This window comes from Microchirus variegatus (assembly GCF_963457635.1).
Source record: "Microchirus variegatus genome assembly, chromosome: 2".
Taxonomy (NCBI): Eukaryota; Metazoa; Chordata; class Actinopteri; order Pleuronectiformes; family Soleidae; genus Microchirus; species Microchirus variegatus.
In genome coordinates this window covers 36,270,184-36,296,087 of record NC_139803.1, presented here as the reverse complement: position 1 = coordinate 36,296,087, position 25,904 = coordinate 36,270,184, and the positions used below count along the sequence as shown (strand labels likewise).

General features: G+C 40.5%; 1 protein-coding gene across 1 annotated transcript in view; it reads right to left on the bottom strand.

Annotated features, from left to right (window-relative positions):
• Positions 1-274: 274 nt before the first annotated feature.
• Positions 275-25,904, bottom strand: part of frmd6 (FERM domain containing 6) — a 36,613-nt gene continuing 10,983 nt past the window's right edge. The window contains exons 2-14 of the mRNA XM_083910767.1: positions 24,294-24,590; positions 23,657-23,747; positions 20,172-20,251; positions 18,545-18,621; positions 17,827-18,013; positions 15,880-16,035; positions 14,530-14,595; positions 13,547-13,615; positions 8,731-8,905; positions 7,603-7,911; positions 7,376-7,507; positions 6,758-6,849; positions 275-4,752 (exon numbers count right to left, since the gene is read on the bottom strand). Of these exons, the coding sequence (XP_083766893.1) occupies positions 4,462-4,752; positions 6,758-6,849; positions 7,376-7,507; positions 7,603-7,911; positions 8,731-8,905; positions 13,547-13,615; positions 14,530-14,595; positions 15,880-16,035; positions 17,827-18,013; positions 18,545-18,621; positions 20,172-20,251; positions 23,657-23,747; positions 24,294-24,392 (1,824 nt within the window). The 5' untranslated portion in view covers positions 24,393-24,590 and the 3' untranslated portion in view covers positions 275-4,461. The remainder of the gene's footprint in view (positions 4,753-6,757; positions 6,850-7,375; positions 7,508-7,602; positions 7,912-8,730; positions 8,906-13,546; positions 13,616-14,529; positions 14,596-15,879; positions 16,036-17,826; positions 18,014-18,544; positions 18,622-20,171; positions 20,252-23,656; positions 23,748-24,293; positions 24,591-25,904) is intronic.

The window sequence follows — 25,904 nt, the reverse complement described above, 5'->3', positions numbered from 1 at the left end:
GATTGTGGTTGTTTTTCATTACCGTGAATTCCCCAACAAATACACTTTCCCTTTAACTGGTCATTTTCCCTTAATATATGGATGTTATTGCTTGCATACTGTGTCTGTGTGTAATTTAGTGTAAATGTGCTTGTACTCACTCGTGATGTTGAAATAAACTAATTTAGGCAAATTGAAAACACACAAGCTACAACTTGGCACAGTTTGGAAATCAGCACAAAAACAACAAAACTCCGGTAGATAAATGTACCTTTTTATTGGATATTGAGGGTGTTAGTACCAGGAAGGCACGGACCAGACTTCATTATAACAAATCTTTTTTTTTTTTCTCTTTTTCTTTTCAAACTTTAGTGTGACAAATAAACTTTCGTTTTTTTCCTCGTGGAAGGAGATCCTTTCACAGAAAGGATTATGGACACAGACATACAGCCTCATACTGTACAAAGTGTAAGGAAGACGACCGTACATTTAAAGCCAATGAAGAGAGAGTTAGGGGTTAGAACAAATGATGCATGTACTGTATGTATGGCTGTGCACCTCAACACAAACTGCTCTGTTCCAATATAAGAAATATCAGTGTCCATCAAAATATGACTTAAGACATTTTTGCCATTAATGAGTAGAAATACATATAACATTTAAAACAGTGGAAGAAACAAAACTGTAAGAAATATAGTTGCTTTTAATTACATAGCAGTATCAAATGCATGTGTTTGTTATGTAATACATATGACGTCTTTAAAAAAAAAAGGAAAAAATTGTTCGGATGCTGTATTGCTAAATATTAAATACATCGTAGACATGACTTTGGAAACTCACAGCCACCAGGTTTTAGGCTGTTACACATCACACATCTCACCTCAGCTTAGGGCTGCAACCATTATTTTCATGAATAAACTAACTGTCAACTCTATTCATCAGTTTCAGTGTTTTTTTCAATAACTAAAACAAGCTTCCTGCCTGTTCTTAGCTTCTTAAAGGCGGTTTCTTTGCTCCACATAACAAAGAAATCATTAAAAGTGATTCATTTTGGTTTGCGGACAAAACAAGACGTTCTAGAACGTCATCATTTCCAGGTTTGGATCAACATTTTACTGAGCAAATAAGTCAAATAAAATGAATTATGAAAATAATCGTTAGTTGCAGCCCTACAGCGGCTACATTAGTGACACACAAATAAAAGTAGCTAATGTTTGACTTTGTCGGTTTTTTTTTTGGTTGGCTTGATTACACCTGCACATGACACAGTAAACATATAAAGAAAAGATTTTCAAAGGTGCCATATGTAAGAATGTGGCCAAAAACTGTTACTACATTCAAATTCAAAATACAGAGGTCTTTTAGGCTTTGTTTTCTGACATAACTGGCAACCCGTGGTTGCTCGGCAGCTGAGACTCTACTGACTGCAATGATTGGTAGACGGCGGTAGGTGGCGCCACATGCCAAAACATGATTTCAAAACATAAACATGATTTGCAGTCTGCAAAATATATTTTTTAATGCAAATATTTTGTCTGTACTGTTGTTGTTGGTGAGTTCAGTTTGTTATATGAACATTATTCCTGAGTCTCTGTGACATATTAGGAAGATTTAATGGCCAGTTGCTTTAGATTTATTACATAATGCACCTTTAAGTGTTTTGTGAAATGCACTAATTTGCTTCTCTGTCTGTAAAGTTTCAGTATCAGTATCAGTCGGACAAAAGAACTGGATATTGGTTGAAGAGAAACGTAAAATCTGATACATAATGGAAACCTAATGCAGCATAGGCTGTAAAAGATATATGAAAGAAGCAAAAAAGTCATTTCCCAAAAATAATTCTTTGTCAAACATTTTTAAATAACTTAAAAGGATCATATTGTCTACAATCATTCTTTAAAGTTCATCCTTAACTGTTTTCATGATGTTATGATGCAGCAGTGTTTTCCACCAAATTCAACAGTGTTCTAAAACAAATCTTTAGTGATTTCCCCCCAAAGAAGGTTAAAAAACAACATTATGGCTGCATTTTAAAGCTATAATTGTGGCACGTTGAGCCACAGCTGCATCATTTAGGGGTTAAAAAACATTTTGTTTGCTGTTTTAACCTCCGACAACCTCAGTCACACCATTCGCTGAGTGGTGAAATTTGAGCTGGGATTTATGAGCAATATGAGTTTGAAACAGCCTGTGAGGGACCACAGGCTACTGTACTCCCTTTTTAATCTCACTGTAAGATAAAAAACATAATGAAACCAGTCTGTCTTGTTCAGAGCCCACGAACCTCGTAATACTGTCACGTGGATTTGAATGTAATACTGTGAATGACATCAACCAAACCGTTCAGTTCATACAAAAACACAACATATGAAGATTTCAGGTTTTTTTTAAAAAAAGAGAGAAAGAGGGAAGAAAATGTAACAAGACTCTGAGAAAGACAAACGCATGCATCGAAATAAACGGTTTGCTTTGGCTGGCGGCCAGAACAGGTCGGGCTCCATCTTGAGTCTGGATTACAGACGGCCGCAAACTCATCTCGAGTCTGGACACGTAGGAACTAACCCGACCTCATTCTTCCCGAGGAACTCAGTGAGATCTTCGTAGAACGTGAAACTTTTTTTCTAGAAAACGATGCGTCGACAAAGTGGAGTGTTGCATCCTGACGGCTTGGATCTTAAGGTTGAAGTGGGGGCAACTGATTGTCAAGGCGAGGTGGGGGTGGGGTTTGACATCTGCATAGTGGGATGAAGGCACGTCGAGTGTGTCCTCACATTATTATTAGGTCCAATCTCATTTCTCATTATTACCCCTTGCCCCTCGGAACTGAGCCACAAGGGTTCGTAGTTCAAATCCCTACGAAATGGGACACTTTCACAAGAACGCGATAAAGTAATCACATAATCAAACGTGACACCTTACTATCGTGGACTTGCCTGAAGCATATACCTCACATAAAAAAATGGACATGAGTTTCCTCACTGAAGCCAACACAAAAGTAGCAATATACTGAAAAGCCACCAGGGGGCTGTTTGAATTGTGAAAACAATGCAACTTCCCCCTTCTTTTACGCCCTAGTTTCACGTCTTCTTCGATATAGCATGTCGTCAATTTAGTAAAAATTGGTCCCATTTAACGGAAATAGACAACAAAGTAGGAGTGAACACTTGCACTATTGTCCAACAGGAGCCTGGTAGCACGTGATGTCTCTGAATTTCTGGTTGCAGAACCTCAACATGGAACTGGGAAGGCTTCAAAACGAGAATTCATATTCTTGTTGTTGACATCACAACCAGGTGAAGCAATGAAGACACGTTAACAAAAAACACGTATGTACAAGAGGCTGCAAATATGATTATTTGGGGATTAGCTTAGCTATACAACTTGCAAACCGGCGTTAGCGTTTCAGATTGCGTTCCATTCACATCAGAAGTAGGAGCTGGGAATGATGTCACCTCCGAGTTCACCGCGTTCCACGTTTGAGAACTCGGAAAAGAAACTGTTGGTTAGCGGCGCTCTACATAGTATCTCGCAAACACAAACAGTGCAGCAACTTGTTCACGCTACTAAAATTGAACAGTGCTATGTGAACGACTGAGTTCATGTTAAACAATTAAGGAAACGTAACCTCAACTGGGAAATTCCGACTAGCTTCCTTGGATTTGGTTATTCTACGGAAACAAATCACATAGCCCTATGTTTCAACTGCGCCACTGAAAAATCTCTGTTTAAAGGGTTAGCTAGCCACGTGTGAGAATGAGAACACGCTGAACAGAGGGGCGGGGCTAAGTGGTCGGGGCAAGGGTTGAAACGGGACTGAGATTCACTCAGAAATAAGGGAGGGGTTGGCACGCTGCACTTCCTGTTGAGGTAAAAATGAAGTGGCATCGGAGAGGATCATTCCCTCCCTCAAAGGATTATGGGTCCAACTTCCCTCGCACCGTGAAATGTTTTCCTCATGGCCGCACATCTCAAGAACAACATGGACTTAGAAACACGCCAATTCTTGTCTTTGGTTCGTAGCTCAGGAGTGATTTTTGTCCTTTGTTTCCTCCACAGAAAAAAATCCTTGACATGAGGATCTTAACACCAGTTTTGGAGGAGACAAATCTGAATAAAAATGTTTTTATAAGCACAAGACGAGATCCCTTTTTTTTAAAATGTTTCCTTTCACACAGGAGGAGCAGCTTTTGGTTTTTAGTTTAAAGAAGACACAGGTTTCTCTGGAGCCCAATGTTCACTCTCAAAATGACTATTTTAGTCAGAATCTGCCAAGTTTGTTCATTTTGTGTGTCATTCGGCAAAAGAGGCAACTGAAGATGTTCCCAGTTCAATTATCTTCACCCATTTTTTCCTTCTTTCAAGAATTGAAACCACCTCTCCATCGCTCCTCTACTGTCTCGTTCCCTGAGGGCTGAAAAATCTCCACATCCGAAACAGAGGTGACAAAAGGTCACCGTAAGGTTTCCCGTGTTTGCGTCTCCGTCACACCACAAACTCGGGGACCTCGTCGTTGGTCAGGTCCAGGGAGAAGTACTTGTTGGTCCTCTTGATGGGGAACGGGTGCTGGTCGCCGAGCAGTCCGCCTCGCTGCTCAGCCAAGCCCTGGTAGCCGCCGCTGTCGCTCAGCTCCTGAGCGCAGCCGAACGTGTAGCTGTGGGCGGTGTCCTGGCACAGCTCCGCCCACTGCAGGCAATCTTTCTGGTAGAGACGGATGTCGTCAAGAGACTGGCTGTGCCGGTCGGTGGAGGAGTCGGGCTTCCTGCATGCAGACGTCTGTAGACGGAGAGGAAGTAATTATTAGCAGAAAAAATCAGATGCTGGAAAGTTGTACATCTATATTGTATGATAATTAGGTTTGGGTACCGGTAGCCACTACTTTTTGTACTTGGTACAGATTCTCTTCGGTCTTACTGAGTATTGGTTCACTTTTAATGGAATCGGTGCCAAATTTCGGAACTTGAAATGTCTGGGCGAGCGCGAGAGAGCTACGAGAGCACAACAGCAATAATGGCGAGCCGAAAGTGGCCGAAAGTTAGACGCAGACATCGCTCAATGTAGTATTTGCAATACGAAATGCAAGGCGGGCCGGGGAAACACCTCAAACCTGATGAAGCACCTGGTCGAACACCAGATTTATGTAAAAGCTGAAGAATGTACTGTTTTTGACTCATGGAAAGTGACGACTGCTGCATCAGCCAACGCTTCTGCTAACGTTGGTAGCTAGTAGTTGGTAGTTGGCTGATGCTACCAACATTTGCGTGTCTTTTTTTGTTGCCCCGCGTAGTTGCGGAGAGAGCCGCGACATGTCGCGCTCTAGTTGAACGGGGTTAGCCTCCGACTCCTCAAAAAGTGTTTGCTTGTCGTTAGCCTGCCGTCTGTGGCTAGCGTTAGCTAGTCTGTGACAAGAGACAAAGTGCAGACAAAAAAGAAGAAGCTTTGGTTGTGGAAGAGAGAGGTCTCGTTGCTGTTGACCTGGTCCTAAATGGTCCTAAAAATGTATTTCTTATTTATAAGTTACATTTATTTATGTTTATCTATTTACTGTTCTTAAATCTTCTTCATAAAAAAATGAAACTTAGAGGTGTAGACTTTGTTTCACAACCGAAAAACATTTTAAAAGTACTGAAATAAGGTACCGAATTAGCGATACGGTACCCAACCCTAACGATGATGTTTAAATTTAAAAACAGCATTTTCATTTCTCTGCATTTGCCGTGACTGTAAAATGTACGAATGTATAAGGAATAAGACATCTTAAGTTAAACTAACAAAACACAGAAAAATAACTTAAGGCAGGAGGAATTGGTATAAAGTCAAACAAGAACAGAAAAACACAAGCATCTGAAAATACGAAAAAACACAACACAGAACAGGAACCAGAACACATGAAAACAGAACAAAAACAAACAGAATAAACCGACAAAGACACCGGGGATCACAGAGACTAAATACACGAGGGAGCCAGGGATAAATAACTGACCACAGGTGAGTCACATCAGGGCAGGGCAGACAATCCGGAGGGAAATAGGACAGGACGTAAAACATAACAAGGTAAACACACTGGGAAGAACTACAGAATAAAACAAAAAACTGACAAGGCACAAGGAAAACAGGAAAAACAAATAAAAACCCAAGAAAACAGAGATAACACTGCAACAAAAAGAAAGCATGTGGAAAAACCCAGGGGTCACTACAGCAGAAAGTACTGCTGCTGAGTTCTACGATGTGGTGAAACCAACACTGACAAAAGTCAAGTGTTAATTCTGCTTTTCTTTCACAGCTGAAAGTAAACTCGCGGTCAATAATAACTAGCAACTGCATCACAGTTTCCAAGGATCTGCGTTTCTGCTTGTCCAGATTAAGAAGTTTTTTAACTGCTGCTCTAAAATGGTTAGAGTTACATGAAGGTCAAGTGCTGTAGACTAGTTGCTCCTACAAATTTACAAAGATTTAAGCAAATATGTTATAAGAGAAAGACGAACCACATGAATATCAGAGTGTGTAACACCAGAGACGAAAAAAGTGAGATGACGCATATCCTGCTTCTCCGCCCAGCGAACCAACCGTATACTTAAAAACAGCCATACTGGGAAACATCAAGCCCTATTGTGTTGTTGCTCTGATGAAAACCCACAGATAAGATTCAGCTGAGACAGATATATTCATCAGATATAGAGGCAGGAAGCAGCAGGTGCAGGTGGACTTTGAATAAACATGAAGGCCTCCCGTTGCTGGGTCTCTAACATGAAACACAGCATTGGAGTTGGATCTAAATTACCTGCGGCAGGGACTCGATGCTCTGTCCTCTCATCTTGACCACGGTCTCAGAGGAGCTGGATGTGGAGGAGCTGACATCTTTCACAATCAGTCCTGGGAAAACAAGCACAGTTATGTTTGAGTTAGTGTGTTTAACAACAAGTTCACTTTGGATTTTTTAATGATTCGGCCTCATTTTATGGTTGTTATGGTAAATTAAATGTCAAGTGGGTTTGAATCTAGATCACGAGGATCCAGTCCAGATTTCAAAATGTTGCATCCAACTAGTTCACATCAAACCAATCAGATTGTTCACAACATGACATCATAAATACTCAAACTCTCACACTGACAAAACAGGAACTTCTACAAATCTTTCATCCTCAAGGCAAGAGTTAATGTTCCAAAACAAAGGAAGCTCTCTTCTCTTCACAAGTGTTGACATTTCTTTTCATTTCTTTGAGTAAAATGATTGACCACCAGCTCATAATCACTGGATGTTTCTTCCTGTGAAGTGGTTTGCTTTTTGCCACCGAATAATTTATCCCCTTAATCGTCTTAAACTTGATGTGACTAGTGAATGCCCATCAAAAAAATCTGTTAATCGCATGGAAAACTAAGTCATTCAAACTATGTGTACCAGAGTATCCATTGGTCTGATCAGGAGACATTGTCAGCATGTCCTCAGTGATGTGGATACACAGCTCCTGGTCCAGAGCCATCTCATGAAGCTCTTCATAATCTTTGGGGTCGTCCACCAGCATCTCAATCTCTGCAGGAACAAAAACGCCTTTTTAATGATTTCCCCTTCTCAACAAAAATCACACAGATAACATAAACTGTGAGCTGATAATCTGCTGGGCTCACCGTCGTCGTCCAGTATTCGCTCCTTGCCGCTGCTCTCGATGCCGGATGTGTGCGAGCTCCCGTGGCTGGTCGTGGACGAGCTGCAGGTTCGCAGCGGCCTGTGTGGCGCCTGACCCGGAGCCCTGAAGCTGTCCGTCTCGATGCCCGACGTGTGTGAGCTTCCGTGGCTGGTGGTGGAGTGACGGGAGAGGCGTTTGTGATGGGACATGCTCCCCGCGCTGCTGCCGCTGGCCCGGGAACGCTTGTCCAAGTGGTCCATGTCCAGTTCCAGAGCATCACTGATGTAGGACTCCCTGTACTGTTTCTTCTCTGAAATCACATGAGCACACACACACATTTTATTACTTAATACAGCCTGATTACAGATGGAGAGGTTCTTTCCATGTGTATTGTTTGTTAAATTTCCCTCTCCTAACTTAAAGGGGACTACTGCAGTACCTGTTAGTATATTGTGTTATCTTTTTTTGCGATATGATACTATCTACTGATATCGCTTGCATTTCTTATCAAAGCGACGTCAAAGTCAGAACTGCACAAAGTGGTGCCCTTAGTGAGTCACCTGTCAAATTTGAAGCCCCGTCAAGCAAAGGCATCCTCATCTGCTCCCCTGTCACGCGGGGTCCCACAGGGCTCAATTTTAGGGCACCTGCTTTTGTTCGCTTTATGCACTCCCCACACTTGTCACTCTAAACTCTAACTTGACTGGAGGTGTGAGCGTGAATGGTTGTTTTCCCCCCCACTTATTTCCCCCTCTTGACCAGACAAGATGCTCATTGGCCCCGAGGTCGTTTGAGTTTGTCGAGTTAGCGGAGTCGCTTATTAGGTTTGGTAACATTCTGCATTTCCGACCATAGCTGCAGCTCACTGTGTTACTGGCACACTGGGTGTTGAACTGCTATGAGCTGTGTTACTGGGTGGGTGCCAGAGAGTCTGTGGTCTGCTAATGAAAATTTTAATTTGTTATCAATGAAGGATGTATTTTAGTTGAATGACTTTGAGCAGCTGCCAAGTAAACAAGCACAAAGCCTTTCCTGGAATATTTAAATGCTGTTCTTACACTACATATCCCTGATGGTTTAATATTCCAATGAGGACGTGAAGAAACAATATTTAAATGCTGCCAGTCACCTTCGTTTTCCTCCAGTCGACGGACTTGTTTGAGAACAGGCTGCAGGTTCATGTAGAGCCGGTGGCTGTTACTGAGCAGCTGCAGGAGGTGGCGAGAGCGCGTCGGACAACCTGTGTAGTAGATGAGCTTACGGGCCGAGGGGAGTCCATCAGGGAGGATTTCGAACTTCTTCCCCTGAGAGAACGGAAGGAGAAAAATAAGATGACGTGAACGTTGATTACAGGACGTCAATGATGATTTACAGCAGTTAATAAAACAAGTTTATGAAACAGGAATGTGCATGTGAAATTGTGCCAGACAAGAGGAACCTCAGAAGTCTGTTTTTGAAAACTGTCTTGCAGCCAAACACAAAGCAACAGCCACTTCGTTGTGTCTGTTTCTCATTTCTTTGCACTGAAACAAAGCATTTAAAAAAAAAGTATTTCAGGGAGAGGACATGTTGGCTGAATACACGGAAAAACTAAAATGGCGGGTTTGTGCTTTTCTCCTGCGCCTTTTTCTTTTTTGGCAAAAGCTGCATTGAATAACAGCTGTCTTTAGTGTCAGCGGGGTTGTTTTCAATAAAGACCTATGAACATTTCTGTAAGGTTTTGGACTTTCAAAAGCGATGGGTGGGTTTAAAGACATTTCTGACCACAGGACGGCAGATTCCCTCTATGTATCCAGACGATTTTTAAAGAGAGCAGCTGATTCAAAGTATGTTTAAAGTTCCTACATAGGTAGGAAAGAAAATTGGAGGTATTCCAAGTTTTACTGTAGGGAAACGAGTGCATAAAAATTAACTGACATTCTTTGACCGTGGCTTTCCCATAAACATAAAAGATTGTTTTCTCTGGGCATAAGTCTCAACGATTTCCTGTTCAAAACTGTGGACTGGCAGGAAAAAGTCTGGGTGGGAAAGTGAAGGAGAAAATATTCTCTTGCATTGCAAGTTGAGTATTTTTTTTTCTTTAACCTCCACAAACTGCTTCTCTGCAGCTCCTAGTGGCCACCGGTGAAACACGTACGTCGGCGCTGGGCAGCAGCCAGGTGTGAGTGAGCCAAAGTGAGTGAGTCAACACCGGGAACAGCTGCATCACATCTCTATTTTATAACCCTGAGCTATTCACTCTGGGTTTTTCCTTTTTATGTGAACCACTTGAAACTTATTCTCAATCTGCCTCATATTTACTCCCTTCATTTGCAAGTAGCACTTCTTTGCTTAAAGGTATGGTTCACTCTTGACAATGTGGCTGCCAGGAAAAGGAACATTCTGATATTAACCACTTAACAAAGGGCTGTCCTGAACAATCTATAGCTACTAAAATATCTTATCTAATCTTTATCTCACCATTAAACAGTGTTTTCGTCCTTTGTTAACTGCTATCCAGCCAAACCAAATCCAATAGAGAAAATCAGCAATTTTACATCGAGGCACAGAGGCATGAAGGTTGATCGAGGCAGCAAATCAGTGAGTTAGAATGTATTATTTTGTTATTTGAAAGTCTTCGTTCAGATTCACCAAAGTGATGCAAACTTACCAAACAAGGCAGCAGTAGACCAGCATCTCCTGTGTCCCTGCACAACTAAAATGCTGATTTTTTCTATGAGCTCCGGGGCAGGAGAGTGCACACTTGCCAAACTTGATTTAGTTGATGGGAAACAATGATCTAAATAGTATATACACTACTGTTCACAAGTTTGGGGTCAAGGAAAAGCACTTTTTTTTCAATGAATATAACATTAAATGAATCAGAAATACACTCTATACATTGTTAATGTGGTAAACGACTATTCTAGCTACAAACGTCTGGTTTTTAATGGAATATGAACATAGGTGTATGGAGGCCCATTTCCAGCAACCATCTCTCCAGTGTTCTAATGGTACATTGTGTTTGCTAATCGTGTTAGAAGGCTATTGGATGATTAGAAAACATGTAAGCACAGCTGAAAACAGTTTTGCTGGTTCTTTGACGAAAGCAAAGATTGAAAAGTTCTAATATTTTCAATGTCTTGACTATATTTTCTATTCATTTTACAACTCTTTTGATGAATAAAAGTGTGACTTTTAATGGAAAACACAAACAAAATTGTATAGGTGAGCCCAAAGGTTTGAAGGGTTGTGTACCTTAAAAAAACGAAGTGGTTAACCAAGAAAATAATAAACTGATTGGAATTGCATTGCAGACCTAAAAAGGAGTAGCTTTTAAAAAAGGAATCTGTGGATGTTCGTTATTAATAGCCACAATTTAGGATGCTCTGTTTCTACTCATGAGTGTTACGTCTCTGTGTTCCAAGTTTCTTATTTATGGCAGAGAGAAGAAGATAACCACACTCCAAAAAACCACACATACTGATTCAGCTGCTTCCCTGCTGACAGTAACTCTATTCCAAAGGAAATACAAACAGCAGCAGACTGATGTCGAGCAGGTTATTAAATGGTGTTCAGAAACCACTAAGAAAAGTTTCCTCTTACATGCACAACACATGATCAGTTCCCGTCTGATGTCTCTGCTCAAGACAGCTGGACAACTTTCTCAAACCCTTTTGAAACAGATCTCCCCGACAGGCCACACACATGGAAACGCTCCCTGCATCACTGCGGAGACGTTTCATCCAACATTCTCTCAACAACACCAGCATCAACCACAGGACGGGAAGGTGATGACTTTGGCCTTCAGTGGGAGCAGATCAAACTCTCACAAGCTCACGAGAAGCATAGATGTGACATTGTTTTCCCTCTCATTGCATCAGAACACTGAATTCCAAACTTCTAGAACACTGAGTAGACGACATGCCCCTCCTCCTCTTAAACCACGACACCAAACACAAGCTAAAGTCATCCAGGCCAAAAAGCCTCTATCCAAAATACCCCGAAACATTCGCAACATCTGGTGTTTATTGACCCACACGTCCCTACGCCCTCTCTGGCGCGCGGGGCCGTTCCTGCTGCCATGGCGGCAGCAGCAGTGTTGGATGACGTGACTCAAGGGCGGGGTGGAGGAGAAAGCCTGTTATTCAGGAGAAGGGTGGGACGTGGCCACGAGAGGCCCTTCATGTCCACAGTGAGACCACAGCCACGCCATCGCTGGTGCGCTGTCACGGCGCGGCACGTAGCAGATGCAAGGAAACCACCGGCGAAAAGAGCGAGTGATGAGGAAAACAGGATGTCTTTGGACAAAACTTGCTCTTAGGTCCAAACATTAAGGTGACAAGGTTTCTTAGTCGGGAAAACCTGCCTGTAAAGTCCATCCATGTCTCAGTACAACTCGTACTACGATTATAAGTAGTCAAGGAGGCCGATAACCGATATTTAGAGCTGATATTCATTTGCAGTAAAAGTGAAAATATTGGTGTCAAAATTTTGAAAAATACAAACACCAATACTTAAGCATATTTTTATTAAACAGCATGTTAATAGTTTTTTTTTTTTTAGACATCTTTGTTTTCAAATTCTAACAAAAAGTGCAGGAAGCTCAGTATATTAAGTCTTCCAAAATTTCAATATAACTGAAATTTTATTTTATCTTTTTTTTTTTCAGTTCAAACAAAAACAAAAAAGTGCAGGGAGTTCCCAGGGTCAGCAGCATCTCTTATAAAGTTCACTCAAATTTTAAATAAATAAACAAATAAATAAATAAATAAATTGATCTCTTAGTAGCCCTTCGGAGCAAAAACAAAGGCCCAAAAGATAATCAGTCTATCCCTAATTTGAGTCAGGCTTAGTACAACTACATGGAATCGATTTTTTGAATGAAGTGTGTCCTACTCTACTGCAGCTGCACCATTCCGTTCCATGTCTTTCTACCTTTAATTAACTTCAAAATATTTAATACTTGAAGCTAACAGAGCATAAAATCGGTCGTCAGTCAAAAAATTTTGCCACATATTTCTTCACTGTTGTCTTCTTCCTCTATCATTTTCAGCAAAGACCAGTTTGGGTCTGATTTGACATTCATTTTCTACCGTTTTATCCTCCACATGAAGGTCGCAGGGGGTGCTGTGCCAATCTCAGCTGACATAGGGCGATAGGCGAGGTACAAGAGAACAACCATTCACTCTCACACACACACCTATGGTCAATTTAGAGTGTCCAATTTTGGACTGTGGGAGTAAACCGGAAGAACCCAGAAAAAACACACGCACACACGGAGAGAACATGCCCGATTGGACGTAAACATACAATATAAATGAAACTTCCAACTGCATTATCTATATGTATTTAGTCCAATTTTAAGAAACCCATTTTATTAAAACAATATTTTAAAAGTCTGCTTTTAGCCGGACAAACACAATAATTCAAATTCTTCTTGCGCTATGCAAATGTAACAAATGAAACAGACCTCTCTGACTTCCTGTGATAACAGAAAACACAGTGTAAGCAAAATAGAGACTGCTGTGCTCAAATTAATGACAGGCTGACTCAAGGCAAACAAGAGATGATGGAGCAGGATTTCCGTTTAAAACGGCACTAGCAATAATTAATGAAACGGAAAAATCGAGAGGCTTGTACATGTACAGTACATCATCGGAGGGAAAATACTGCTGCTGACTACAGGAAAATACAGTATGTGTGTGTGTGTGTGCACATGCAAAGAAAGTCTTTCTAAATCCCTGATTTGTTCCAGAGAAACTTGCAAGGCTAAGATAAAACAGCAGTGTGGAGAGAAGAGGGCTTGCGTAAAAATTTCCACAACCATGAGCATGAGCTAAGCTTTCTCATACAGCGCCATAAGCCGGGGGAATGCTCGGATTTCATCATCACTCATGAAATGAGATTTCTTTCAAGCAACACACACAAAAGAAAAAAAGTCCGGATGATGCACGAGGACTCACCACGAATACCAGTTTGCCCACGTTGGTCCAGGGGAAGTCGTACAACAGCTGCCTCACTGAGCCCACGTTCTGCAACACAGAGAAAGAGTCAAACGACGTCACCGACGCTGCGTCACGTACGCAACATCTGTACATCGGTCAAAAGAATAGTTTCCAACTTGGTCATATGGTCATATATCATGTCTGCTGTCCGTGGAGTTCAGACTGTTTTCTGTAACGTCTCAAAAGTGACTGATATGTTTTAAAAAGAGGTGAAACTGTAGATTTTTTGGGCATTTTAGCCTTTATATGATGAGACAGATTAAGTGTGAAAGAGGAAATATTGGGGGGGAACAGACAAGCAGCAAAGACCCCAGCAAAGACCCCATCCTAACAAAAACCATTAAACACCAAAGAAGAAGATGGCTATAAAGCAAAAAGGTGGATTTTTATTATAGTAGCAACTAACGATGAATCTGTCCATTATTTTTATCAACTACTTGCTCTGTCTATACAATTGATTTGTGTTTTCCCTAACCTGATGTTCTCTAATGTTTTGTTTTGTCTACAAAAAAATAAATAATTCAGTTTGAATGATTTCTTTGTTGATTAAGTTAGTAATCGATTAACAGTCAGTTATTAGTTGTAGCCCTAATTGTTTTTTAAATTCATATTTAAAATATTATAACAGTACAACAGCTTTGTATTTACAGTAAAATAAGCAAAACAATAAAAAAAAGCTGTTAGTGGAGCCATGTTGTTTCAGTCACGTCTGAGATATAAAACCGTGAAACAGAAACACTGCAGATTGATTTGTGATACCGTGATGATTTTCACTGCTGGGGAAAGTTATGACTTGGACCAGTATTTGAAATATCAGGCAGATGGATGGAAACTCTTCTTGCGCGTCAGACGAGAGATGATGTGTATGTGTGTGTGTGTGTGTGCAAACTCAATAATTTACATTAATCCCATTTCAGTTTAGCAAAGGGACACAACTGTACCTGGAATATTTGAATTCCACGTAAGGTCAGTCCCAACGTGAGAGACGCCTCGACTTCTTTCTTGTCCTGTTGAAAGACATGAAATGACAGGACGATGAGAAGAAGATTGAGTCATTTACGGTGTAAAAACGTAAACAACATAAAAACAGGCCATGAAAACAAAAACATGAAATGAGTCCAGAAGGAGGAGAAAGTTATTTTTTCTTGAAATAAACCCTGAGCGGGACGCTTCACACTTTCTTTCCGTCACAACCGAGCTCCTCATTACTCGCCGCATTCAAGCGGAATTCGTAAACCCATAATTAGCATGTATGGGGCATCCTGAAATCTGAGCTTTCAGAAAATGAACGGGTCATGAAAGCGACAGAGGAGTGCACAAACAGGCTCGACTCCAGGAGAAAATACTGCAAACAATTAGATTGCTTTTTTTTCATTTAAACAGCAGAGAAATCAGAATGTTTGTTCTAATTATTATAAAAAACTCAAAATAGTTGACGATTACTTTATTAATCAATTAATAACTGATTAATTGACTAATCTGCTCTATATTTCATATTCTATTTCTATACTGCATTTGTATTTTTATATTAGCCTTATTTTGTCACATGTCTATGTCTAAAACATCTTGCTGTAACAACTGTAACAAGTGTGTCAGTGGTCGAGTGGTTTACTGCTTAGTGCTTAGTTTTCGTCTTTGTGAATTCATGCACTTTTTGTTAGAATAAAAACAGTCTCTACAATGTCTATTGTCTAAGATAAAAAAAAAAACTTTTAACATGTTGCAAATCTGAAAAGCTGTTTAATAAACATATGCTCAAAGTTGAGTGTTGGTGTTTGTATTATTCAAAATTTTGACGCCAATATTTTCACTTTTACTGCAAATGAATATCGGCTCCAAATATCGTTATCGGTCTCCTTGACTGCACTAAGTAGAACCATAAGGTTCTTCAGCTTGTCCTCATCGGAAAACCCTCTTTGACTCCAGGTAGAACGTTTTTGTTTATAAAGGTTCCACCAAGAACCCTTTTAAAACCCTTTATTTAGGAAAGGCGTTTTAAAGGGTCAAAATGGTTCTTACTGGAACTATTAGTGTTACCAAGTACCCTTGAAAAACCCTATCTTTGGGAAAGGGTTTTTCAGAAGTAAATGGTTCCAGGTAGAACCTCAGCCCTTGTAGAAGGACCCTTTTGGAAACCTTATTTCTAAGAGTGTACTAATAATCGGTCTATCTTTAAATAAAAACTCTTAAAACGAATTAAAACTACCTACTGTCATAAAAATGTCTCAACTAAATAAAAACTATTATAACCTTGGTGCACAGGGTGTAAGACAGAGCCCTGGATCGCTCACCTTGTAGAGTCTGTAGTAGTGGACAGTGACATCATCAAGCTGTGCACACTCCTTGATGTATTTGAGGTGAGCCTCGGAAGCTGTGAGAGCAAACTGGTCCTTGTGCATGTTTGGGATGTGCCTCAGGATGTACTCACGGCCGCGTTTAGCGATCACCTGAGCGGGATGAGATACACAGAGGAGAGAAATGTCAGGCTTGGTTGCCCTGAAGTTGTACAGACACGTTACAGCAGATTGGCAGCACAAGTTGCCAGTGAGGATAATGAGGTCGCCCGCTGCAGGGCGAACAGATGTCAGCCTGCAGAGATTCAATGAGAAACACACTTTCTCTGTTCTCTCGCTTTACATGTGACTTTGTGAAGATCTTTCTGAGTGAGTTTTCTAAGCACCCAAATCTGCGAGGGATTTACTGTGGAGTGGCGCTCGTCGTCAAAGCGATTTCCTGTCAACGCTGGCTTCAAGCGGCGATAAGGAGGCAGGGGGCTAATCGCAGGAAGTGGAGGGCAATCAGACGGGGTGTGGCAGCCACGGCCGTGACGGATGACGCCGGTGGAGGTTGATGGAGGAAAGAATAGCAACATCTGCCAGAGCATTTTTCAAGCTTAACAAAAAAAAAAAATGCTTGTGCTACGACCATGGACAAAAATAAACGTGGTGTCCCAGTTCTCATTATCGCACATGCTCAGATGTGGAGCTGTCGCAACTCACATTTGGTCAGTGTGATTAATAGCAGGTGGCTACAGACCCACATACTGTGGCCTACACACCACAGGGCAGGACACTGAGCACCGTCTGCCTCACACGACACTTTTACTGTAGGTTTCTGCTCCACTGATACAGCAGTTCACATCTGCTCTTTTTCAGCTTGGATTTATTTAAGTGCTGGATGTTTTTCAGGGAAGCTCATTGCGTGACTCAGTGAAATGTCAGACGATCTTACCGCAGAGGGATTTACCATTCTAATGCATTAATGTGTTTACTACATGACTAACATTTAACATCGAGTCTTTTTTTCTGTGCCGCAGCCTTTCAACAATCCAATTAAAATGAAAAACAGTGGTGGTACAATCCTGTTATTGCATAACAAAACTGTCTATGGCATCATCAGTTTATATTTAGAGTTACTGCTCTGCATAGACACACAAAAAAAGAATAATAGATTAATCCTGTCTGCAAATTTAATGATCTAATATTAATTTGGGCCAATTTTTAAAAAGAGAAAGTGCTCAGAGAGCGCAAACCATCAAAATGCTCACCTTCAGTCTTATGGGACTTTTTACTATCTGACATTTTAGAAAACAAGTCAATTATCTTAAAATTCAAATTATGCAGTAGAGTTGCAACTAACGATTATTTTACGTAATTGATTAATCTGTCGATTATTTTCTCGATTAATCATTTGGTCCATAAAATGTCAAGCCTGGAAATGACGATGTGCTCAAACGTCTTGTTTTGTCCACAAACGATTCAGTTTTAATGATTTCTTTGTTATGTGGAGCAAAGAAACAAAGAAAATATTCACATTTAAGAAGCTAAAACAATGAGAAATCTTGTTTTAATAATGAAAAAAGCTTCAAACCGATTAATCGATTATCAAAATAGTTAATAATAGACAATTAATATAGTAATCCATTCATTATTACAGCTCTAGTATGCAGCAATAAAAAATTATTCATGCAACGAGGGCAAGTGTCTGCGGCGCTAAGAGCTAAAACAAACAAGTGTCTGTTCTTTTAATAAGCACAGGAGAGAAAAGTGTGTCAGGTTTTGTTTGTAATGTTACAGGATGTGTGGTCAGGTGAGAAGAGGGAAGAGCCAGAGGGATCTGGAGTAGATAGCAGGGAGAACACAGTGTGCTCTGTAAGAAGGTCAGTCCATCTTAAAATCATCTCTGTCTCTGATAAGTTTCAGGACACACTAAACAGGACAGATGTGAGACAAACTCACCCACGGAGGGAAGTAGGCTTCGGGTTCAAAGTACTTCCCAAAGTGCTTGTTGCGTTTGAAGTTGCCCAGGTCGGCCTGCAGAGCGAACGCTGCCAGGAGGAAGTAGGCCTCCTCTCTCTGGATACACTGAGAGAGCAGCACCTGTTTCCTCAGGTGCCAGTAGTAGTAGTACCTGGCTACACGGTCACTGCGGGGCAGAAAGAAAGCAGGATTACCCAAATGATATTAACTTTACCTATACTTTTGCTTTGTCGTATTCCAATAATAATAACTCCACAGATATGCGATCGCCTCAAGTCAGATTTGCCAAACTCTCACTTTTATTCATCAAAAGAGTTGCAAAAAGAATAGAAAATATAGTCAAGACATTGACAAGATTAGAAATACTGACTTTTATTCAAAATAATAATTTTGACCTACAAACTTTGCTTTCATCAAATAACTAGCAAAACTGTTTTCAGCTGTGCTAACATAATTGCACAAGGGTTTTCAAGGGTTTTCTAATCATCCAATAGCCTTCTAACGCGAACACAATGTACCATTAGAACACTGGAAATGGGCCTCTATACACCTATGTATATATTCCATTAAAAACCAGACGTTTGCAGCTAGAATAGGTGTTTACCACATTAACATTGTATAGAGTGTATTTCTGATTCATTTAATGCTAAGTGACCCCAAACTTTTGAATAGTAGTGTACATTTGAGTGTCACTTGCCTGATCAATCTTCCGTTCTCCACATAATACTGGGCTCTGAAGTGAATGATCATTGGCGGACCAAACTGGTCGATTCCCTGAAAAACACAAGTGAAAGCATCGTATTATTGACAACCACGGGGAGCGCGTCACGTCACAGCTGGAGATGTTAGGTAACGGCATAAGCAAACACAACACTTTAACATGTTTAACACGTTTATCAACTCACACTAATCTGCGGTGAGTTTATGTACACAGAGATACCAAAGTAAAAAAAAGCATAAATAGCTCTTGGTGTTAAATGTCATTCTCAGTTGACAGGTGTGTACGTCAGTGTATGAACAGTTAAATTTTGTCAAATTATGTTAAATTAGAAGCTATTTTGCAGGTTTCCTTCGTGTCATAGACTTGAGTGAGGAGATCAATACACCTCTCATGTCTGTGTTAAAGGAATACTTCACATTTAGCTTTGTATTACTTGAATAGGGTTAGTATTTTAGAAAAAATGTGCTTCCCAACCTCAGTTTCCCCTGAGTTGACAAATATCATCATTCTTATTTTTGTTATGTGCCCACCAGTGACACTTGGTCCGAGCCGTGGTCTTTGCTAACAGTTAAGCTAACAGGACCAAGTGGCACTGGTGGGCACGTAACAAAAAAGAATGGAGATTATTTCTCAACTCAGGGGAAACTGAGGTTGGGAAGCACAGTTTTTCAAAAATACTACCCCTATTCAAGTAATACAAAACTAAATACAAATTGGTGAAGTATTCCTTTAAGAATGGAGCAAAAATCAGAAAAGATTAGCCTAGCTTAGCATAATGAACTGAAGTGGATGGAAATAGAGACAGTTTCTGGTTTTTAGACAAAAGCAACAAACAAAAAAAAAAGAAAAAAAAGAAGCCTGTGCACATTTCAAGAGTTCACTGACTCCTGACCCAGACACAAATAAAACTATAAAAACAACAATTTGTGGTTTGTGGAGGAGTGAAGGACACTAACTGTCGTCTGGAGAACAACAATCAGACAGTGACTTCCTGACTTGTTGTTGTGGTTCCAGTGAGGTTGCCAGATTTGCTACCAGCGTCCATTCAAAGAAGCTAAAACCTTATATAATTTTTAATTTATAAGGTTTAAAATCATGTTTTTATTCAAATTAAACAGAAAAAACCCAAAATAAAATGTGTTTTTTTTGAAGCCTTGAATAAGCAATTTATCTGTACTTCAGTTAAGGACCCTACTTTGTGGAAACCGGCATCTTGTGTCATCGTATTTCTACAGCAGCCTGAATAAGCAAACCAGCCTGAGTGTCCATTCTGCTCTTTGAAGTGGAAGTTTACTCCACAAACAAAGAAGAACAAATTCCTTTCTGGTATGCGAAGGCCACCATAGTTCCCTGATGTGGTTAGAAAAGGGATGGATGGGTGGGTGGAGGAGTCTCTGCAGTCTCAACATGAGATGTCACTGTTTTTTACACACTAGACTTTTAAATTATTACAAAAAGAGGAGACGTTATATTTCCGCTTCCTGTGCGATGACGATATTTGAACAAATCTTGTAAAATCCCACAGAGAAGATTCTCCAAATCCAGTTTTGTGACTAAGATATAAGATTACTGAGGAAAACTTATCCTGCATGTCATTTCTTACCTTGCTGGCTTCTCGCTTCCATTCTTTGGGACAGTATTTGGACAGTTTCTGGTCCAGCTCCATATAGATGTGTTCATTATCTGTCAGGAGGAGGAGAGAGACAGGTTCAGCGCTGTGTCTGTGTGGACGTACAGGTGCGTTCATGTTTATGTGTACTCGGGGGAGAAATCCCCTGCTGAATGTGTCTTGTTCAAAGACCCAACTCAGAGCAATCACATCAGAGAGTGTCTGCACTTCCCCTTTGTGCTCAGAGCCTCTGGTGTTCCCATCTTATTTCCTTCACCTCACTCTTAATCTGCTCCTGAAGTGACGCCGTTCATGAGCTGCCGTGTGACGACCTGACAACTCAACAGCTTCTATGATATGAAAAGCTTAAGTAAAAGAAGAGCTGAGCGTCTCACGACAGAAATAGTTTCCATCAAAAAAATCTGGAAACAGTCATCAGCACAAGCTTTGTATGCATTCTATGAAATCATATATTATCGTTGATTCGTGCATTTGCCTCGTTTCCACTTATATATGCAACATTTCATCGGAAATGTTTGGTTGTTTTGTTTGGTAATGAATTGACATCTCCACAGCTGAGGCTTCTGCCGCCATCTCATTACAGCTGAGGGCAATGGCTTTCAGTTTGTGGTGCTGCAGGAATCCAAAAATTACACTTAAAAAAAACGCAACAGAGATGACTGTTTCCAGGAACAATATCCCTGTTGCCGAGCACCACAGACCTCATTGAGAGAGGGGTTTTATTTTTGCAGTTGTACACTGGTACAAATTTAAGTGGAACGCATGTTTTTAAAGATTATGGTGAGCCATAATGACACAGAATTTTTTGTCTTTTATTCCGTCAGTTTTCATAGACGGGAGCGTAATTGTCAGATTACGTGTACGTGCGATGTTAAATACAGAGGTAATGTGTGTCCGTACATGTACGTGTGTGTGCTGAGAAGTGTTACAAGATCTTTTAGGCGGAAAATCACGTCGATGGAGATATTAAACCTCACTGGAATGCTGCAGGGCGGCTACTTTCGTGATCAAACAGGTTCCAAGAACCATGGGTGATGTATGGAAATGTTTTTCTTCTGTCGAGTCAAAAGTCTACCAACAAAATATTCAGAGTCGACAGGCTGAAACCAGAAAAAAACCCTCAAAAAATCCTGCTTTTTCAGCAAAATGTTCATCTTTTAGCTCCGCACTGTTGAACCCAAAGCAGCTATAGCGTTTCCGCTCCCTTGTGATCAGAGTTTTTGCAGTTGTTGTGATTTCACACAACACAAGAGAACAGCACTAGGGGTAAAACCCAGCTACATCCGGATTACTCTACTTTCACTTAGAAACTCAGGTAACACTTTAGAATAGGGAACACATATTCACCATTAACTAGGTGCTTACTAACATGCATATAATAGCATACTAGCCCGTTATTAGTAGATATTAAGCATGTATTAACACCTTATGTAGGAAAAATCTTAATTCATTTTGTAATAGAGGATAGAATAAGGTTATGTAGAATAAGGTGTTAATATTTGCTTAATATTTACTAATAAAGGGCTAGTATGCTACTTATATTTGTTCGTAACCACCTAGTTAATGGTGAATATGTGTTCCCTAATCTTAGTATTACCAAAACTCATATTTTTCCTTTTTTTTTTTTAAATGGAGATCTTAGAAAATAATGAGGCAGTTTCCCACTTTCACTTCCTTATTCCTGATCAACAACTCAATTTTCAGCTATGAACAAAAAAACTCATCATTTACTTTGAGTTCATTCAGATAAAATTCCATTTTCACATTAAAACATCTGAGCGTGGATGCAGCCAACATGATCTTTAAACAGAAGGAACCACCAACGAGTATATCTTCTTATCACTAGTGGGGAATGATTTGCAAAAACCAATTTAGCACCATCTCATGTCTCCAGGTCAATTGGAGAACTGTAATTGAAGCTGATCTCTATTACATTTTCATTCTCGCTCTTCTTCTGCGGTCTGGGGGGGACGGTGGGTGACACACTGGGAGTGGGTGGCCTCTGTTTGCCTTGGGGATTTCACGCTGTTCAGACAAGCACTTCTGGAATGTCCCCACCATCAGACCCACTGGCTCCTGCTCAACTGACCTGCTGTGCTGCCATTGGCTCATGCGGAGGCCAGCTGTCTGAAAAACACTGCCTTTGCAATTTACTCTCCATTTACAGTTGCCTACAAGTGTCACAGGCTGTCTGCTCGGCCACAGGGACAGACACAGTGACTCAATCAGGGCGTACGACCCTCGCTGAGTCTTATCACAGTAAAAACAACCCCAGACTGAATGCACAAAGGGAGCCAGTCAGGACGAAGAAGTCCTGGTTCCCTAGAGACAGACATGACAGATAGGTGAGAGATGCTACGTTTAGGACCGATTCCTGGATCTCAGCCAAGTTATTTGTCTGAGGAAAGTAACTGCCAGGGCCCACAGTTTTATATGCTACTCTTTGTGAATGGATTCACTCCACCGTATCTACATGTTGTCCAATCACTGGGAAACTTGCACGTTTCAAAACAGAAAATAAACTTTGGCCTCATAACTGACTAATAAAGCCTGCTTTATACTCTATCCCTGTCACTCAACATATGATCCTCAAGCCTCTTGCATTTGCTTGTTTATTAATATCTACACTACTGTTCAAAAGTCTGGGGTCACTTAGAAATGTCCTTATTTTTGAAGGAAAGCACTTTTTTTCAATGATTACAACATTAAATGAATCAGAAATACACTTTATAGATTGTTAATGTGGTAAACGACTATTCTAGCTGCAAACGTCTGGTTTTTAATGGAATATGTACATAGGTGTATAGAGGCCCATTTCCAGTGTTCTAATGGTAAATTGTATTTGCTAATCGCGTTAGAAGGCTATTGGATGATTTGAAAACACTTGTGCAATTACGTTAGAACAGCTGAAAACAGTTTTGCTGGTTCTTTGACGATATTTTCTATTCATTTCGCAACACTTCTAATGAATAAAAGTGTGACTTTTAATGGAAAACACAAAACAATGTATAAGTGACCCCAAACTTTTGAACAGTAGTGTATATTTGTGCTCATTTTCTGTCTTGATAACGTGAACGGATTTGATGAAGCTGTTGATGGAGGAAATAGTGAATACACTATTGGCGAGAGGATGATGGGAGCACAAGAAACAGAAATGGAGAAGATGTTTTTGTCTGACAGTTGAGGATCAAACATCTACATGAAGACAGCAACATAAGATATGTCCAGTAACACTATTTTGGTCCAATTCTCTCACTCAACATATTTGGAAGTGTAGAAAAACGAGCTTTAGTCTCCTTTAGTTCTGGAATGGAGATGTGAAGAGGACTGTTCAGCTGATGGGTAAAGTCAAAAGACAATGGATGAACCTTAAACAACACAGCTCAAGATAACACAACACACAGACCACACACAAACACACACACACCAGAGGCAGGAAGCACAATTTGAAAACTTACTCTGAATAACGCTGAGACCAAACAGGTGACAATCCTTCAGCCTCAGAAGATCACACACCTGGACCAACAGTTCCTGGCACAAAGTCTTCACCTGTGGAGGACACAAGAGGAGGATCAAATTTAGCTTTTTATAAGATCACCTGTTACACAAAACACAATCACACATGAACATCGACACCAGAACGCTGATTTTGACTGACATCTTATGTTTTCTCTCCCTGTGATATGTTCTGTACATTCAACTTAGAGTAGGAACGATGATTTTTTAGAAAAATAAAGCATTGAATAGCAGCAACAAACAAAATAAATGTATTATAAAATGAAAATGAGTTGGGTACACAATATAACTGAATATACTAATTCACATTTCTTGCCTGGGGTTAGATGAGAGGATCAATACATCACTGGCATAAAGACTGGAGAAGTGGACACAGATGTCCTGGTCAAAAGCAGCTCTCGATTTTTACCAATTAACATGTTTTTATGAGGTTTCTGGTTTTTATGATCACATAAACTTCATATTTACACAGACACACGAGTGTTGTGAAGCTTCTCATTTCCCAAAATTGGCTCTTCTTCTTCTTCATGCATTTAAAATCAGGTCTACTTAAAGTGAAATGATTCCATGTCTACTCACATTGACTATGACATTGAGTGTGTCATCATTGGGCAGAAAAACACAGACACAGCGACGGTCCTGCATGGTTTTGTTGTTGTGGAAGTTCAGTTTGTTCATCTTCGTGTGGCTTGCGACAGAACAGGCCCCTCTGCCTGCTTCCGGGGCCTCTGGGCCCTCTGACCACCCTCCTCCACCGGCACCAGCAGGGGCTCAGTCGCTGCAGCCCAGAACAGACACACAAGCACCTATGAGGGGCTCAGCAGGCCAAGCAGGAGTCACAGGGCAGGGCATGAGGACGTCAGCTGCTGCCTGACACTGTGGAGACACAACAAAGAAGGCTTAATGTTGGTGCATTCATATGTAGAATGAAGAGAAGAAGGACATCATGAAATGTTTGAAAGTTGATTGACTTAAAAAAATGCATTCAAATTCAAAAAAATAAAGGACAGATGAACACAAAAGGAGGACAGCATTCCGGTTTATATCCATGATTCTGTGACTTCAGTGCAGGGGAATGTCGGTGACTCCAGAGGAACATGTGAACATCTGTCTGGACAGGAACTGATGGAACGTAATGATGCTATGAAAGAGTCTGCAGAGTGACTCATACTGTGAAAACCCAATGATTTCCATCACTTTCTCGCTTAGAACAACTACAGAACTTTAATTTCAAGGCGATTTACAGACAAAAATTAGGTCACAGCTCCACAAAATGTTAATATATTGCACTTGTAAATGGACAAGGGCTGCAACAACTAATCAACTATTGATGCCAGTGTCAGTTAAGAAAAAGGGATATTGAGCCTAGTAAAGATACCCCAACACGTTACTGTAAAGGCAGAAGGTAAGAAATGCTGCATGGATGTTGCATAAAATCATCATGGTGAATTTTAAACTGCAGTGTTTTCACACTAGTTTGACAAATGTGTCTTTATTCTGCTTCCTGAGCTCAAATGTTCACACTTCACACACCTACAGTTGCAGCGAATATCTGTCAGCATGAACTGTGCCTGAGGGCGAGCGAGACCGGCAGGGGGTGTGAAAAGTCTCAGACCAGACAAAAGAATGTTTAAGAACAATCAGTGGAGATTATCACTTCATCCTGTCGAAAATGTCCCTCACCTGGAAGCCATGTTGTCATTAAAAACAGACAGGACAAATAGCAGGGTGGGGTCAGATCCACAAAGAGAAAAGGGATTTGAATTGTAAACGCTGAGGAAACTGAGGATTTAGGGTAAATTCACACCACAGAGATGGTTCTCTATAGAGCAAAGTTCAGGCTACACAACAGATTATCATTAATAGAGGAAAAGCCCTTCAACGAGTATATCCGAATCTCCAAAGAACATGTGAGAAGTGACACAGGAAATAATGATAAGTAAAACTAATAATAATTTTCCTCAGCTTACCATTGACTCCAGGTCAACTGCTTAAATATTTTTAAGTAGCTTTGTTGTCAGTGATCTCTGCCACTTCTGTTGATGTTGTTTTGCTCCCTCCTACTCTACGGCAAAACAGTATCTATATCTTTGACGGGGTTTCTGCCTAAATACCAGTACATGCTAGCCTTAATGTTCAACTCACAGCAAAGAACTGCCTCGTCTTCAGCTAATGTAGTTGTATTTGCAT